Source organism: Loa loa (assembly GCF_000183805.2).
Source record: "Loa loa unplaced genomic scaffold supercont3.159, whole genome shotgun sequence".
Taxonomy (NCBI): Eukaryota; Metazoa; Nematoda; class Chromadorea; order Rhabditida; family Onchocercidae; genus Loa; species Loa loa.
The window spans coordinates 44,129-62,758 of NW_018108339.1; the positions used below are offsets into that span (position 1 = coordinate 44,129).

The 18,630-nt window shown below is 34.7% G+C and overlaps 6 protein-coding genes across 6 annotated transcripts; 5 read left to right on the plus strand and 1 right to left on the minus strand.

Moving 5' to 3' along the window:
- Positions 1–772: 772 nt before the first annotated feature.
- On the plus strand, positions 773–3,498 carry LOAG_01510 (DAZ protein 1; the record flags this gene model as incomplete). The annotated part of the gene is made up of 9 exons (XM_003137049.1): positions 773–937; positions 1,116–1,268; positions 1,374–1,467; positions 1,853–2,028; positions 2,170–2,415; positions 2,494–2,640; positions 2,853–2,996; positions 3,135–3,225; positions 3,437–3,498. The coding sequence occupies 9 exons, from the start codon at positions 773–775 to the stop codon at positions 3,496–3,498; spliced, it is 1,278 nt and encodes a 425-aa protein (XP_003137097.1).
- Positions 3,499–5,344: 1,846 nt separating this feature from the next.
- LOAG_01511 (hypothetical protein) lies at positions 5,345–6,313 on the plus strand (the record flags this gene model as incomplete). Its single annotated transcript, XM_003137050.1, has 4 exons — positions 5,345–5,363; positions 5,586–5,687; positions 6,027–6,108; positions 6,169–6,313. The coding sequence occupies 4 exons, from the start codon at positions 5,345–5,347 to the stop codon at positions 6,311–6,313; spliced, it is 348 nt and encodes a 115-aa protein (XP_003137098.1).
- A 347-nt stretch (positions 6,314–6,660) lies between these two features.
- LOAG_01512 (hypothetical protein) lies at positions 6,661–9,163 on the minus strand (the record flags this gene model as incomplete). The annotated part of the gene is made up of 5 exons (XM_003137051.1): positions 6,661–6,728; positions 6,753–6,792; positions 7,613–7,669; positions 8,796–8,895; positions 9,087–9,163. 5 exons carry the CDS (start codon positions 9,161–9,163, stop codon positions 6,661–6,663), a joined length of 342 nt encoding a protein of 113 aa, XP_003137099.1.
- Positions 9,164–11,102: 1,939 nt separating this feature from the next.
- LOAG_17950 (hypothetical protein) lies at positions 11,103–12,559 on the plus strand (the record flags this gene model as incomplete). The annotated part of the gene is made up of 4 exons (XM_020450618.1): positions 11,103–11,272; positions 11,654–11,849; positions 12,052–12,199; positions 12,288–12,559. The coding sequence occupies 4 exons, from the start codon at positions 11,103–11,105 to the stop codon at positions 12,557–12,559; spliced, it is 786 nt and encodes a 261-aa protein (XP_020305682.1).
- Positions 12,560–13,435: 876 nt separating this feature from the next.
- On the plus strand, positions 13,436–13,860 carry LOAG_01513 (hypothetical protein; the record flags this gene model as incomplete). Its single annotated transcript, XM_003137052.1, has 2 exons — positions 13,436–13,697; positions 13,814–13,860. The coding sequence occupies 2 exons, from the start codon at positions 13,436–13,438 to the stop codon at positions 13,858–13,860; spliced, it is 309 nt and encodes a 102-aa protein (XP_003137100.1).
- A 1,139-nt stretch (positions 13,861–14,999) lies between these two features.
- On the plus strand, positions 15,000–15,350 carry LOAG_01514 (hypothetical protein; the record flags this gene model as incomplete). The annotated part of the gene is made up of 2 exons (XM_003137053.1): positions 15,000–15,150; positions 15,232–15,350. 2 exons carry the CDS (start codon positions 15,000–15,002, stop codon positions 15,348–15,350), a joined length of 270 nt encoding a protein of 89 aa, XP_003137101.1.
- Positions 15,351–18,630: the final 3,280 nt, after the last annotated feature.

Below are 18,630 nucleotides of genomic sequence, written 5' to 3' on the forward strand. Positions count from 1 at the left end.
TCTCTCTCTATCGGGATATATTATTCAGGAAAGAATAAAGTTGCGGTCAGTGACATGTTATAAACGTGAAGTAAGGTTAGAAATATTCCCCGCTCTCTTGTAATGTAAGGTTAAACTGTAAGTCTAACCTGTTATCTAAATGTAAGCCTAACTTGTTACTCATTGAAGGAATAAATAACTACTCCATAGAAAAACTGGTGTATTTATATGGTCATGGTCAAATTTTGTGAACGAAGATTAGGGAAGGTTTCTACCCACACTTGTTATAAAGGCTACAAAAGTGGATGTATCCTTCAAGTCTGTACAGAGGATTTTTTAAATGAGGAACGGCGTGCACGAGAACTGGCTCTACGCTACTCCTAAGATTCATTTGCTAGAACTTAGCAAGCTAGATGGTAATGGTGAACTTTTCAGGATGTAGGTATTATTCGAGTATACTTGTCGTAAATGAGTAGCCTTATAGAGCTAAAAGAACTCCATCTCAGATTTGGAGTTAGACTTTCTCTTAAGGATGGTTGTTGGGAGACTAGTTCGTGAATGCATTTTGTCTGATTCTTCAGTTCAGATCTGTCTGCATTTATTCCCTAACAAAAGTGACATTTCCAAGCTGCCTGGTTTTCCGTTCAAGTATCAACTTTTTTGTCCTCCTTCGCTTCAAATGTTGAGGAATGATTGCGTTTCATCCTTTGCGCCTACCACGAAACTTGATGATTTCTTGTCTAAAGATATCAGTGTTGATTAATTCAATTTTTGTAAATTCAAATTCTTTAGGATGATGATGAGCCCAGCTTTCGCAACGACTTTGGCATATGATCCTACCGGCAATCCGTACCAAATGGCATATCCGGCCGGTGCAACAATTTATCCAACTGCACCGTTTCCGGTCCCTGCTGCAGCTGATCCTCGCACGTTTGAGATGATACCACATCGAATTTTTGTTGGTGGATTTCCGGCTACTGCAAGTTTCGCTATATTTTAACTTTCTAGTTGATTTAATTAATTAAATATTTAAATCATGTTGACCAGATAGTCTCCCACGTCATTTATTCACTTATTCGCTTATTTACTCATTTATTGAACTTATCTTTATATATGTTAGGATAAACTATTTGCAGACTACGGAACTTGATTTGCGTTTGTTTTTCGAAAAATTTGGTCATGTCCGTGAAGCGAAAGTAATTCGTAGCAGTGAGGGGACATCTAAAGGATATGGTTTTATAACGTTTGATACAGAAGATGAAGCAAAAACTGTCATGCAGATTAGCGCGGTAAGACACTTTGATATAATCGTGACATATGTCCTGCGAACAATGATTTCCAAAGTAAATTCGAGAATGCTAAACGATTATATATGTACTGTTAACATTTGGCAGAACCAGGAAGCGGAAAAGCTTGAATTCAAAGGACGTCGACTGAATCTTGGACCGGCTATTCGCCGTATGATTCATGGTCCGCGTTTCGCGCCAGGTGATTTAGTTTATATCTTTCCAAGATTTTTCGAAAGGTTTCGAAGTGAATTTTATTAGTATAATTAAATGAATATGGTTATTAGTGGAAGTTACGGAGCTAAAAATATAATTCCTTCAACTATGATTTGAGCTATTATCTTTATTGTTATTCATGGCTCTTACTGAAAAGAATATTCTTTGTTGTGAGGTCATATGCATTTTATAAAGAATGACGAACTTTGAAATGTTACGTCATTTCACGTTTTTACGTTATTTTAACATTTGTTGAGATAATCGGAAGAGATAAATCTCTTCTTATGGACGACGAAACATCTTGTCAACAAATTCATGATTAACGCGAAATAAAATCAATATAAGTTAATGTGAAACGATTTTTCCTATAGAATATGCTATTGCAACACCAACAGGACAAATACTAACTACATCAGCATTCGGAGGGGTTACTTATGCGTTGACACAATCACCATTTGTTGTGATGCCACCACCAAATCAGATGCAACCATTTGTCTACTCGCCGGTTTCTACTGTTGCACCAGCACAATATACACTTTCGAATACTGTAAGTCTCGTCAATGTGGAAACAGAGAGGGAGGGAGAAATACAGAGATTTTGCCAGTTTGCAATTGTTTACTACGGATAGCATTGTTAGGAGGAGTTCGTGATTTGTTATAATATACAGAGGAGAATGAAGTTTTTGTAGGACGCAGGGAATAACAGAGTTCAGCAATTCGTTGCAAATAACGCTACAGCACCAATGGTGCTTGTACCAAATAATGGTAATACGATAAGTCCACATGATTCTCCGCGTACAAATGGTATGAGTGGACAACCACAAGCAGTTAATGGTTCGGTGCATATTCCAGCTGCTGGACAACCACCACAGCAGCAGCAGGCATACGTGAGCATGCAGCAAATAGCGCAAGTAACTACTCAACCGCTTACACCAGTTAGTATTTTTTACAAATATGCAGACAATGTTGAGAGGCGAAATTTGCCTTACAGTTTAGTTATTTGTGTGTTTCAGATGACACCATCAATTGCTACACAGCGTGCAGCGCTTTTTCCACCACCAGCTGCTTATTATGCTCCAACTGCGCCTGCTAACGATATGACTCATTACTCTCAAATGACTGCGCCAACATATTTCTTTGCTCCTGGTGGATATCAAGCTGTTTGTATTACTTGTTTTGCTGTTTTGTCTTTCATTTTTAGAAGTTGTGGAAAATGAGAAGTAGTATTTTTTCAAGTAAAAAGAATGCCGTGGCCATCCTAAATCGCCGAAAATGGCAAATAATGAGACTAATATCGTCCTGCGAAAATAACGCTTGTGAAATGCGTTTTTATATAACTTCTGCTGTTTTAAATAACTGAGAAATCAAATAGATTGATGGGAGTGGACAAACTGCTGCGATGGCGATTCCAGCACCGAATCCGATTCAGTTGGTACCGCAACCGATAACACCGCAGACTCCGCAACCATGCTTCTATGACGAAAGTATGATTGGTGGTTGGCAAAATCCAGCCGAAGTATGTTCACTTTCCGAATTTTTATTCTAAACACTCCGAGAAAATTTTTGCAGTATTTTAACAGCACTATGGAGAAGGTTTCGAACTAACAAAGAGGATTAATTGTATTATATTGTTAGTGATTAGGGTGGTTTTCAGGTTCGTCCTACAAGTACTCCTCGACGTAGTCCGATGAAGTCAGTTGTGTCACTTCCAAATCAACTTGGTCAAGTTAATCTGCAACAATATGGTAAGTAGGTTCTTGGTAGACTTTATAACTCAACTGCTCATTCTTGCAAAAATTTCGTGATAATCCATTGTTATTCGTAAATGGCCACTCAGTAACTCAAAGCAGCTGTACAAATTGGGTGGGTTCAGGATAGCATTTTCCTGAATGCAGTCAAGTATATTGAAGTAGGAGTCGTAATGAGAATGATAAAGGTGATAATGATAATTTGCAGAACGCAAGGAATGTCAACAAGGAGGAAATGTTGCAGCTGCTACTAACAAGCAGTTCCCATGATATTAAATGCCAGTCAGCGAAAGTTGGGCATCTGCATGTACATTTATAAAAGACCTTGCCATAAATCATATCCTGCCAAATGGCATTTCATTTATTATGCATACATATATATTGTAATAATAGTTCATTCTCTTTCCCGTCAAGTCTGAGCACGTTTGACATGCTCAAATTTAAGTCAGTACTTGCGCCCATTTTGATTAAAGTCAGGTTGAGTTTCTCGCCCGGCTGACTGTTTCACTGTTTTTTCTTTTTTTATATTGTCTTGTATTTGTAGTATCTCTGATATTTAAAGTGACAACACCTTGTTACAATGTACATGACTTGAATTATTTCACTTTATTCCATAATTTATGACCTTTACAATTGTATTCGAAATATTGTTGAGTGTTTGGTCATATTTTGCATTATTGCTGTCATTTAGGTCTTGATCGGATGATTGACATTTGTATGTCTTCATCTTATTTCAGCCTTAATTTCTCCTTCTTAATTATCTTCAAAGATTGCATGGAGACTTGTCAGTCCAATATCTTTTTAACGTATTTAAATAACGGCATGTTTTATAGCAGATATTCTTTGTGGCTGCTTTTTTTTGCAAAAGTTTGTATTCTGTGAACAACATTTATGTATGCCGTACACTATGTTGTTTATGTAAGTTGAGATAATTAATAAATGTTTTTTAGCAGCATTACTGCAGAAGGTAAGACATTTATCATGTAAATGCTAGTTTGAAAAGTTTTCAACATCCTTGGTAGCAAAATGCATACAATTTCACTCTGGTGTTTTTATGTAACCTAGAAATCATGGATCGGGTTTGCTTGAATGATGCATTTTGTGGAGATCTAAATAAGTGTATGAGGGTGCCGGAAATGACATTGCGCTTTGCGCTTTCAGCCCAATTATGCATTCACGATATGTTTATTCGATAGTGATATGCACATTTTAGGAAGTTTTTTATACTTAGACAAATTTTTTTATATGTAGACGTAGAAGCGATTGTCGTGGATTTCTGTTGAAGTAATTTGCAGTCAGTCAATAGTTGGAACAAGCAGAGGGATTTTACGCGTTGGTTATCGAGGAGAAGAATATACAGCTTATATACGGAAAAAAGTGGGAGTGGTTTTGCTCCAACAGATGTGATTTAAAACAAAGATCTAAGACATGAGTGATGATTGCATGGATAGATAATTTTTTTGTACTTTGGTCTCTCGCGAAATTGGAATTCGCGACAGCGATCGACATGTGTTCTACATGTAGAAGCGATTGATAACATGTGTAGGCTTTAACTACAACTTATTATTACTTGGAAGAACATGAAAATGGGATGGACAGGAAAACTGATTGCGATGCATTGAGGCTACTTAAATATGTGAAATGCAGCATCACAAACAACATGAAAAACAATTTAACCTTAGTATTAACGGAAAATTAGATGTTATAAAGAACGCTAAAACCCTTTTATACTTCAAATTTGAAACATCACAAGTTAACATTTGATTGAGTAACATTCCTATCATTTCACTACCGTAATTCGGCATTTAAAATCTTCACAAAATAAGTTAATTTTTGATTGAGTAACATTCTTACCATTTCACTACCGCAACTCATTATTGGGTTATACTTTTTCATGAATTCTTATTGATTATCAGTTAAATCCAAACATTTACATAGTAAGAAGCATTCTATCTAACTTATATACTTAGCTTACTCTTAGACTACAACCACCATCTCAACCTGAAAAATGGATGACAGTTAAAAGCTTTAATATTTTACGTCCCTGAACAACATATTTCCTCTTCCCCATTTATGAGAAGTTTCAACATTTAAATACTTGAAACAATAACCTAACATGCCATTAGTACTTGTTGGTCATTAGTACATTAGTACAAGGCGTTTTTATCGTCTGTGATACAAATAATTTTCAACAAAGTGTTAAATGCTCTGTTTCAATGATATGATACTTGTCATGGAGGTGGTACCTTCTCTCCCAATGACACAACCAAAACTTCTTTCATCGCAATCTTCAATAATGAGAAAGATTTAGATTGAGAATGAACACTGATCGAAAAAGGATTCAGGATTCGTTACAGAAGGACATGTAAGGTATGAACGAATGCTTATTAATGATTGGCTTCTCTTCCTCAACAATGATCAGATTAATCTCAAAATTGGTTGTTACAAACGAGGGAAAGGTATGGGAAACATTGCATAGAATAGCTCTATCAGAAAATGACATTTATTCAATGCTTCTGGATTTTTGAAATTTAAAAAATTTGCAAAATTAGTGCAAGGATGCAAATAAATGTAGAGTGATGATAAATTGAAAGAACTATAACTGAAATTTTAAATATGCAATTCAAAAGAGATGGACAAATTGTCCTTAACAGTTAAGTACTTTTGTCCACCCAAAACTGCTTCACTTATCATTTTGATAGGCAATTCTCTTCATGAGAATTTCATTTTTCATTGGCAAATCTGGAAGTCGTATATGTTCAAAATTGATGCTTACCTGGAGTTTCAATAATTTTCAGGCCGTTTAAATTTTTCTGAAATCAATGAATATCCTTTCCTAATTGAAAAACAAGAAGAAATCTGTTGTGGATTTTTGTTGAAGTAATTTGCAGTCAATCAATAGTTGGGACAAGCAAGGGAATTTCTACACGTTGGTTGTAGAGGAGAAGAATTGGAGGTCACTTGGAGTATTAGCGGCACCAAGTTTGATGTGATGTGTGTGTGTGTCGTACGTTGTGGACAAAAGGGGAGAGTTGATACTTTACTTGTAAAGGGTAAGGTCACAAAAACGATACGATACTGCTGATAATGATGAAAAAAAATGAGAATCAAACAAACTGCTCGAGCGTAATCAAAATTGGTAATGAAAAGCTCAGTCGGTAACACTCAATTACATATTATATATGGAAAAAGTGGGAGTGGTTTCGCCCCAACTATTTCAACAGAGGTGATTTAAACAAAGATCTAAGACTTGATTGATAATTGCATGGACAGATAATTTTTCATACTTTGGTCTTTCATGAAATTGAAATTCGCGACATCTGTTGAGAAATGAAATTGATATAGCTACAAAATTAATATAGCTAGATGAAAACAGCTTAAATTAATGGTTTGAGAATGACTTTCTATGAAGTTCTGAAAATCGAGATTTTTTCAAAGATTTTCTTTCTCATTTTTATTCAATTTTGATGGCCACACGTCACAATTATTAATTATCCGATCTAAAAAAAAAGTGAAAAAAAAACTGGTTTCGGAACTTCCATGACTTCCTTTTCGTTTTATAAACTGAGAAAATGTAGTATTTGAAGATTATCAGCTCGGTTCGAAAGCGAAATTGAGATTTTATTTGAATTATAGGCAATAAAAATACAAATAAAGTATGAAAATGATTAGTTTGGAAATGTAAATTATAAAGAACAAATTTTGTTTTTCCAAAGTTTGCTTGTTCAATCAATTTAAAGTCAGATTTATTATTTGGAATTTAAGAAAAGAATAATAATGAGAGGAAATAAACCGACTAATTAAATGAATAAACAAATAAATATATCCAAAGAAAGAATATTCGCTTTGGAAACAGAAACGAATTGAATAACATTTAACCGCGATCAAATTTATTTAAAAAATAAAAAAAAACAATGAATTCCCAGTTCACATAAAAGTTATTTACATTATTTTGCTAAAAATCACATACCAAACTGTCGCTATAATATGAAATGACAAAGGAGTGGGGACAGATGTGCACGATGTTCTTGTCTCCTTTGACAATTAACCGTCTCTTTCATTACTTTCATGACTATATGATACTTTTACAAATTAATTCCAACATATTACTAAACTTGTTCATTTCAGCCAAATGATTATTTAACAAGAATAGTTTGTAAACGATGTTGAAACTATCATTAATCCTAATCCCACTGCATTTTAGGATACGACAAAAAGTGTATGATAGAAACATTTAGAATTGTTTCATTTTTCTTTATAAAACAAACAAGTTTATTTCTCCTCTGAAACCAAAAAATTATTCATCTACTCAAATGAATGATTTATTTTCAATAATTTCAGTAATATCACTACAATTCGAATATCCTAAATTAATTGAATCAACTAGTTTGACAATGCGAAACCAGACAGGATTGAATAGAATCTGTGTTGATGCAACACTCTGAAATATTATTATTATTTACGGAACCATACTGCCAACAAGAATACATGACGAACAGATGGAGAGTTGAACAGATTCAAATGAACTATCAACGAACACATTATCCTTCGAATTTAAACTCAAAATTTATTGGGATCACAGCAGTAAATCATGTGGACATAATCAGGTCAAAATTCTAAATGTTTTGACCCTATGGATATAAATTTACTATTTTTTTCTGACATTTTTAATATCTCAAGACTCAAATATGTAAATTTAATTATACCCGTGTTGAACTCCTTTTGTTTTCATACAATGATATTTACTAATGGTCAATTATTTATTTCAAAGAAGTAAAAGTGATGATAACAAAGGAGGTTAAAAATGGATTGATAAAGTTGTTGATCGTAATATTAAAATAATCCTGAAACAGTTTACTGAAAAAAGAATTATGCGAAGCCGAAACGATAATATGAGCAAAATAATTCAGAAGAAATCGTCCAAATTTTTGTTGATAAAGCGGAAACAAATTTCCTTTTGCAGTAAATATCACTGCTTCTACTTACTAGAAGGTTTAATCCTCCTCTTCTTATTCGATAACATAAAATATGAAGCAGTAGAAGTTCACGAAAAAAAGCAAAGAAATTTATGGTTCATTCTCATGAATAATTACTATTTTATGAATGCTGTTTCCCACTATATTTTTACAATATAATATGAAATTTGTATCAATTAAGCAGCAAATGACAGGAAAAGGGAAAATATATATCGAAGAATGGGAAACATAAAATTAAACATAGTCGTCACATATCCTCATTTTCTCTCTTCCCATGAACAAAGATCAATGAACTAAAATCAAAGATCATTCATTCAATAACTTCATCCTCACACGCTATAATGATTTTAACTGAAAATTTGTTGATGAGAATCACTCACATGAAAATGAGGAAAAGATGTATAAAATAAAATTGAAAGTATCGCCTCTACTGGAGGCAAGCGCCATCGCATTTCTTAGTGCACATGTGAGGTAAAGAAAAGGTAAACAGACGATTATTGGTAATGACAATGAAGAGTTTTATCATTGAATGGGGTCTACTGTTGAGCACATTTTTCATCTTTCTGCCCCCATTCTTCTACTCGCAGATACCCTTTCCGCTAAAAGTTTACAGATTATTGACTGTTTTCCACTACCACCAATAGCAGTAGCAGTAGCAATAGCAATAGCAATAGCAATAGCATTAGCTGCACTTTAAATTTTCATGATAGTTTTTGAACGGCTCCACAAGAAATTCAATCACAGCTATTATTTCTCATACCTCGACAAGTGGAAATAACGTAAAAATGTTCAGTAAACTATAAATTGTAAGGGCATAAACTTATTTTGAAAGTATCATGAGGGATACGGTAATTTCAATGGTTGGGTGTTATCGATGCTTACATGCCATCATCGGGATTGTCGCTGATTTGCGAGTAAAAACAAAGGAACAATAATCCTCTTTGTTGAAAGTTAGACATCTTTGTGTTATATGATCATATCGGTACGTAATTTCAAGTTCGTTGTTGCCTTAATAAATTTATCGTAATAGAGGTTTAATTATTCAAGTTTAAGGTACTACTACCCAAAAACTCTGTCTTTGAACTCTGTCTTTGTTACGGTCGAAGAAAATTGGCGACAGAGACATTCCCACAAATCATAGATAAGATGAAAATTCGACATATTTGAGGGATATAATCTCGTCTCATTAAGCAATGAGTAGAACCCATTTCGAATGATCTATTTTGTAGTTGTCCATCGTACGCTACGTGAATTAATTTGTGTCATGCATAGGTAACTAGTAATTCATAGCCGATATGAATCATTGGTTAAGTTCCATTCAAAATTTCCCTCTTTTCTCCAGTCAAAGCACAAACATACCATGAAAAGGTGTACGAATCACCGAGTTATTGAGAAGCCAATTAATGAAATTAATGCTACCGGTGCTCACTGCATAACAATTTCTATGCCAGTCAAAAGGAAATTATTTCCCAGCTAAATAATGTCAATTCAATTGTGAGATTCTGTGGAATCTCACCGGGACGGTAGTCCAGCTGAAGAGTGATGAGGGTTCGATAACTCAAGTTTACCAAATGTGTCACAAGCGATAAGCAAGCTTGAGATGATTTAAGCTTAGGGTTGGGATTGGGCTTAGATTCAGAACGATAGGAGCTCCGAGAAGAAATGACAAAAATCAGATTATAATTAGTCGAAAAACAGCTTATTTAAAAGTAAGTAAGCAACGGCGGTCATCCGGAAGACGACTAGAAGGGCGAACTGGAAAATCAGATTGATGGGAGTTCCCAGAAGATTTATGATTTCCTAATTTCTTCTGGTTTTTTTGGAAAAACAAAAAATAATTTCAGCAAATTATACAGAAGTTTAAACCAGAGAAATGAAATTGGAGAATTTAAGTGTTGATAAATGAGAGTCATATGCACTTGTGGAGGTATTAATATCAAGTGTATTTGTATGATAACTATTGACAAGAACGCATGGTGTGATACTGATTTAGTACATTAATGTTACTAATCAAAACTGACACAAACGAAATGTTAATCACATTAAGTAAATTAGTAAACGAATGGTGACAATATAAACAGTAGTCTGTACAGTAAGCATAAAGATGAGGATTTGATTAAATTCTTGCTTTTCATTTTGTATTGTTGCATCAAATATTAGTCCATTTCCGTTCAATAGTTTCATTTTCTACTTTGGAACTCGAATTTATTGTATTGCAAAGTATTTACATTTCAAGTATTTAAAATTTAACCGACTAAGCTATTTTTGGTAGTATCTAAATTGATAACGATGAGAAAGGTTGCTCACTGATAATACGGTAGCTCGTTATTACGGATTCTATGGCATTGCGAACTAGAAGTGCCACAAGACAACAATCCCCAAATTCCTCCTCCAGAAATATAATTTCCTTTCATCGGGAGTGTTGGAAAGCCCGAGGAAATCTACAATATGTTGAAACAATGAAAATACGTGTATTACAAATTCTCTCGAGTTTTCCGGCAGAAAGTAGACAGGATTATATTGAAACAGATTTCTCCTAACAAGCGGATGAAAAAACAGTAACGTAACGTACAACATTCTCCTAAACAGTAACGTACAACATTCCTACAAGTGGTTAGACGTCAAATGTCAATTTACAACAAATTTTGTGTTTCCAAAAGGAGAAATATTTGGTGGAAGAAGATCAGTATCAGATCTAGATAGTACCGAGTACTGCATTACACAAAGAGGAAAATGCATAACTAATATAAATATTGTTCCATGCTATGAGAAGGAAGCAACCAAAGATGCTTACATAGAATGATTGGGATTTTAATGGTCAGATATTTGCTTTTGGGTTTCTTATTGGCGTGAAGGAAAAACTGTACTAGTTAATGGACTAGAAATTCCACCTGGTATATGGAAAGCCCAAAGAGTAAGCATAGTAGTACGAGTAAAGACGGTGAGGTAGGAAATGCTCAGACAGAGACGCCTTGCGGGGAACTTTTCAATCAAACAATAAATGTGTTGTATCCTTTCGAAGCCAATGATGAACAAAATCCCGATATCAATGACGGAGGAAATACCGAGTACTGCACTACATAGTACTGCAATGCATATAGAAAATACCGAATATTGCACTACACAAACCGGGAAATGCATAACTAACACAAATATTGCATTCAAGGAGATAGCGTAGTCAAGCACTCAGCCATGACAATGGTCCAACGGCAAAGAAGTGGCGATACAACAGTTCAACAGCACGAGTGACAAGATTGCTTGGTAATCTTCAATATTTATTGTGTATTCTTCATTTCGTCCCCATTATGTTTCAGTGCGATATTGTATCATATCATATAAGACCAATGAAAGTTACTATCAACAGTGAGGAGTTACAATAACAAAATAAATCCACGAAATCTTTTCTGGACAATTATTTTTTTATTTATTTGTTTCTTTGGTACCACAAGTCACGAAGATGACATCAACGATACTAGCAAGAGCTACCTCGGTGGAAGGGAAGATCCTGAAGTTCTCAACGAAGCGCAAGAAATGGATTGGAGACAATGGGCCAACATATATCAGATGAAGAGCAATGTGAACAGTAACTACAGGAGGATAATTGATAACAAAATGAAAAGAATTGAATCATATGTTGGAACGCTGGTAAGTTCAACGTTAAATAGCTGGAAAGATCTCATTACAACGACAAAAGGGAGAAGAAAAGAAATATGCAGAGATGGTGCAAGACGGCAAGGAATATTGAACTCAATAAATGAAGGAAATGAAAATCTTGGCCACATACAATAAGGATGTTAAAGCCACGATTGAACGAATACAAAGGTCATAAAGCAAGCACTCAAATCAGAAGGCCGAAGGTGATTCTCTTGAAGAAAGTCCTCGAATCAGAAGGCGAGATGGTTCAGATGACTTGTCAAACAACAGTGAACTTACTCCATTACTGAAACTGTTCAGTGAGGTTATTAAAGAAATTTATCCTGACATGGATCTAAATGGTATAATTCACTATTTGTCCCATCAGGAAGCCATGTCCTCGAAGAAACCTATAACGAATATTATCAGCAACACTCAATTATCACTTAGAAAGCAAAAGAAGCCAGAAAGTGTTGGAAATCCGAAGAAATTTATATGTGGCCAGTGTTATATTGTCAACAAGTGGAAAAAGCGAAGCACTGGAGAAATATCACGAAGTAAAGTCTATCTTCGAGGAAGCAGCTATGAATATTCGCGAGTTTCTCTCCAACGACGAAAATCTCAATAAAGCGATACTGGAATACGATCAGATTTCAGTAGAGGTACTACAAACTATGATGGAACCGTGGATGACTTTGATGACGATAACTTGTGCCGAATAGACTTTTGACATATTTTTAACATTGATTCAAATCACAATCTTTTTAATAGCTTGATATAAAACAGGACGACACACAACATAATTTTTAAAATTGGAAGCCCGCACAATGATACAAAGATATTTGGAGAAAATGAAACAATTATCCATAATAATGGTAATAATAAAGAGGGTAAATGTAGTACGAATAATAAAACCATATGGAGAATAATATGGGAAGCCTCCACCGGGCCCTCAAACAACCCCCTGAAAAGAGTTCGAAGTGCTTGTAATCCTTGGCGAAGCGGAGTTTGCGTTGATTGGTTAGGTCGATTTCTTCTTCGACCACTTCCACCAACATTAAATCTCCTTATTGGATTACCGTTGTTGTTCAATGACTTAAATTTAAAATAAGCCTTATACTGGGAAGGTTGATGCTTAAATTTAAAATAAGCTTTTACTGGGAGGAATGATGCTTAAATGAACACTAATGGTTGATATATGACTTTATGTCGCGACTCCTTTGTATCTTTTTGTTCGATGGGCATGTTTTTTGCAATTTGGCTCTCAACAATTTACGGTGTTTAATATCACCGCCTCTCACTTCTTAACATATATAAGCCTATCCAAAAATAAAGGTTGGACACCACATCAAGGTTATTAACAGGGAAATTTCCTGGCATCTCTGCTCTTAATCCAACTGTCCATTTATTACCAAATTTAAAGTCTATTGGCTTGTTCAATATTATTGTTTAAAGTGATCTGCATATTATCCTGTCAATAAAGAAGTTCTTTGGTTACTCTCCTACACAAATAAATATCAAATATATTGTTGCTGAAACTATTCAACTCAGATAATCAAACTTTCACAACATTTTAAGATTTGAAACTAATATAAGGTATGAAACATACATTGCGGCCTGGCCTGTTGTCATTGAAAGAATTAAGGTTTAAATTGACCAACTGCGCATCGGTTTCACTAATTGATAAGATTGTGCTGAAAGTGGAAGAATGCATTAGCAGATACGTAGATATGAATGATATGATAACATTAAACACTCTAACTTATATTACCGTTAAAACAATCAAATATTTGGTGATAACGAATCGCAGCATGATAAGCAATCCAAAATTCCTGCAACATGATCGGCAATGTCCAAATGGTACTATTACAATTAAGTTTATGATTTCGTTATGTTCTAGTTGATGGTAATATTTTTTGATGTCAGAAGATGAGTTTGTTCAATTGGTGGTTCTGATACCACTAATGAACTTGAAGGGCTTGTTCCTGCTAAAATCACAAATGATCGCAAGTTATCAGATTAGTTGTTAAACGAAAAAAATCATACTTAGTTTCCAAAGGACTAATAATAGCAAGGCTAGCCATTGCCAACAGGATGGCAATGGCAAACTTGTATTTATTAATTGGCTGTAAATTGAAAGCTGATTGAGATTTGACAGGTATTAGCAGAATGCTGAAATACGTGATAATCAATCTGTGGTACGTGCGGGCTTCGATTGTTTTGGATTTTATTCATGAAACAAAATTATTTAAAGAGAAGTCTTTATAATTCATTTGTAACCACTGACAGTTAGCATAAGACAAAGTGTTCATGTAAATTACTCATACTCATGTAAATTTCATAAAAAATTAAGGCGTATGTCAATGCAATGTTGTTGATGAGGGAATATAGTAATTATTGATCCTTTACGCTCTGAAATGGAAATGAACGGTCCGAAAATTCGTTTATTTAATTCCCACAAAGCAATGGTTACACTCTGAGAAGAGATACAAGTCGTATTTATGGCCGATATATATTAAAGTTTGGCTTTTTGTTTTCTGAAAAGAAGTTAAATAATGAGTGAATGGCGAACATAGAAACTTTATAAAATATTTTACTCAAATAATTGTGATGGAGTCCAACTGTTTAGCGTATTTTACGTCTTCTCGATGACGACGCCATTTGATGCAAATGAAGAAATAAAGAGATGGCAGAAAATAAATCCTTCAAAATTAGCAATTTCTTTCGAAAACAAGTGCGACAAGGTCACAACTATCGTAAACTTGTTTTTTCGTTTACACTTCATCTGCACTTTTTTTCAATTATGATCCTTGATGAAATTTGAATTAGCAAATCACTATTAGTGAAGATCTAATCGTGATGCCATTCTGAATGCAGCTGTTTTTGATTTAGGCCTTGTTACTGTGCTGAAGATAAAGCCAGGAAAAAAGCTCTTGGCCAGCCGTATTTGGCATATCGTACCAGTAATGAAGAGTCAACACCTTAATGATTTTTGGGAAGGTTTGAATTTTCTTGTGCATATTATGTAAGGGAAAAATGGAATAAAAGGTATTTTACGCCATCAATCAAAATGATATTAACGCGTTAGCAAAAACCAAAAGCTGCTGAAAACAGTAACTTTTTTATGTTTGACTGAGTCATTGTCGTTAGCAAAGAAAAGCGATGAATGAACTAAATCAGAAACGAATTACTGCTTATTTGCAGAAACGATGTGAAAAGATGAAATGTGTTGATAACCGGAATAATCCCGGCCACTGTTCAGGAAATAACCAGGAAGAAAGAATAGATGAAAGAAGTTTAGCCATATGTCAATGTATGTCAAATCCTACGGCCAAGAATTTATAATGACATAATTCATGCGTGCAGTGTTTTTTACGATCCTATATTGCTTGAGACGGACGAAAGAAGTTTGATAAAGGTTTATTGATGACAGTGATTGATTGGGTTTCTCATTGGCGTGAAAGCGAAGTTGTACTAGCTAATGAACTAGAAGTTCCTCCTGGTATATGGTAAGCATCAAAGATTAAGCATATTAATGCGGATAAAAACGGCGAAGCAAGAAGCGCGCAGATAGAAGCACCTCATGGAAAACTTTTTAATCGACCAACTTTTCAACGGGAAACTTTTTCAAACAACTATTTATCAAAAAAGGTGCAAAATATTTATGTATATATTACGCGGTGAATTGGTAAATAGTGGTAAATGAATTATACAATAAGCAAGCAATGCGATTAACTAATTAAACTAACAAATTCCTTGTTGTTGTCTTCGATAATAGTTGACTGTTGTTTTGCTGATAGGTTGCGTAATGGTTGTTTATCCTGCCTATTAGATATTGTGGAAATTTTAGTTGAACATAGCTTTAGTTCCGGTAATCCGACATTCCTAACTCGAGAAGACCAAAAAGTTTCTTTGCTTTACTTGTACTTGTTTTCAGTGCAATAGGTTTTTCGGCGTTCTCTGGCTTATTTTTGGTCTCTTCTCTATGTCAGACTCAATGTTGTCCTCGAGGGGATATAACACGTTTATAGGTCTTGTAAGCAGTTTTCTACACGGATTTTCTATTACTGCAACTCTTATGACTCCATCTTTTCTTCTAAATTCCTTTATTTTTGCTAATTTCCAAAGATTTCGAGGAGTTTCATAAGTACGATTTCTCCTACTCGCGGTGAACAATTCCCTGTAACTTTTAGGATTTACGTGCTCTTTCTGAGTTTGTTCCCCTGAGACTTGTCAAGTACGCTGTTTTCCATAATTCCCAAAATGTATCGAGTACCTTGAGTGTAGCCATGCAATATTTAATTAGTCGTTCCCTCGCGTTCAGCGTTCCTGGCATGTATTCATCCTGATTGTCATTAGTTGTCGGTATAACTAAGGAAGGATTGGGTTGGATGAAATCAACTGGACCTATTACCTTACTATCATGAAAATTGGCATACGTCAGTGGTCTAATGTTTAAGATACCTTCTATCTCCACAATTAAAGTTATGAATCCCTTTTCCTATAGTAGTTTCCTTCCGATGGTCCTTCTCATAGTTCTTTTTGTCAATGCAATCAATCGCTCATAGATTCCTCCACTCCAGGGGGCTCTTGGCGCCAAGAGTTCTATTAGTTTTGTATGCTGTTCTTTTATAGTTTTAAAGACTAATTGGAATTGACCCATGTTATTACTTAAGACTTGTTCTCGATATCCTCATCGAGATATGAATCTTCTTAATACGTGGAAGAAAGATTCCGCAGATAAATTGTTTGTTATTTCTAAATGTATTGCTCTCGTGGTAAAGCATGTGAGCAAGGCAATCCATCTTTTGGACATCCCATTCTCAGTTTTGATGGAGAGAGGACCTAGATAGTCCAAACCAGCGTTTGCAAAGGTTCTTGATCGATTGACTCGTATTTCTGGTAGATTCCGCATGATGGGCAACTTGAATGGTTTCGCTGACCATCGTTTACAGCCGGTGCAGTTCTTGATAACACGTTTGACTTCAGTTCGACCCTTTGTTATCCAGAATTTACGTCTCAGCTCAGCGAGTGTATGTGCGGTTCCGGCATAATATAATTAATGCCTTATGCTGTTCCCATATTAAAAGCTCGATAGCCGCATTATGTCTTGGTAAATAAACTGGGTGTCTGCTTTGTTCATCCAATTCGGAATTTTCTAGGCAACTTTGTGATTTCCATAATTTGTCCTCGTCGTAGTGTAAGTTCCATTTCTCTATTTCTTCTTCGGTAATCGTTTCTGTTTGTGCTTGCTTAATGATCACCCACTCAGTTAATTTATGATCTTCAACTGTCAGTCGATGTCCTTGTGCCGATAACGAATTTAACCATGATAATTTCCCTTTTGTCATCCTTTTAATAAATTTAAGAACACAAATAGTCGTTTTTATCAATTTTAACCACTTGCTAAATCAGCTTGCGTCGATGATCCGAAAGTTTGTGTTCTCGATTTTTGAGTCATTGCAGTGATCCGTTCTTCTGTTTCTTCTTCGTATCCTTTCATGGTCTGATTTTCCTATTGAGGCCATTTAGTTTCAGGTTCTTTTAACCATCGCGGTCCTTTCCACCATAATTCATATTCCTTTAGTTTTCCTGGAGGAAGCCGGAGACATATCGAAATGAAATTTTTGCTCAGCGTGTTTCTTCTACCCTATTCTGTGCGAATCTTGACAGTAATTTCGAATGATTTTATATTCAATGTAATGCATATTTTGAGTTCGACCAGAAGGGTTATTGGACACGCGTTTAATTCTAATTGATGCTTGATGAACTTTACGGCTCGTACACCAATGAGTATCGCATGCATTTTCAATCGAGGTATGCTCACTTTTATTGGATTTTTTTATTGGATTTTTTATTTGGATTTTTTAATTGGATTCAGTTTAGATTTGGCGAAAATCAGTGACGTTTTCACCCTTATAGCACTCCTGTTTAAAACACACATCGCTGTTGCATATGCTATGCTTGAATGTAAGGAATGAATCTGCATTCGTTTCGTGAAGTTTATTGCCATCCTCGATATTTCGATAAAATCTGTTGACCATTTCTTGATGAGAGACTTCCACATTTCCTTGTCCTCTTCGTTTAGAATTTCATCCCTCTGAGCAAAACACTTGAATTTTTAAATTTGCATGAAGTCACGGTCAACTTATAAACAAACTGTTAAAACAATTGATTAGACTTGTAATTAGTATTAAATCAAACTATAACTTTAATGAGTTGCCCAAACAACATAAAAATAATCTTGAAAATCAGAACTCATTAATGACGGGTCTTCTGATTGTTGCACTATTGTTGAAAGTTGTAAAGTAAGTATAATCTGGTGAAGGTTAAACAGTTGAGAACATAATACACCTGAAAAGTTAGAAAATTTAGAATATGGGAAAACAATTTTTCGGCAAGTTAAAAAAGGATAACATGCTGGTTTTCTTTTAGGATTTTTCCGATGTTCAGGTTGCCTCAAAAAAAATTTGCCCCACTTTGAATTATAAAAAAGATACATAATAAAGTAGTGGAATAGTAGGCACATTTAATTATATTCCAGTTCCATACAATTCAGTATAAATATAATTATTGGTTTGTTTAATTTTAAAAATATCGAGAAAATGGTCATAAAAAATCTTTGATGATAACGATTTTGATGAATCGATGATAACGATTTCATCTGGGTGTATTCAACAAAATTTGAACCAGAAATAAAATGATTGTTGATGCTTCAACTACTGCAACAATAACAGTTATCACTTATCAGACGAAATGATACTCGTTTCTTCGTTGCATTTCTCATGTGAGT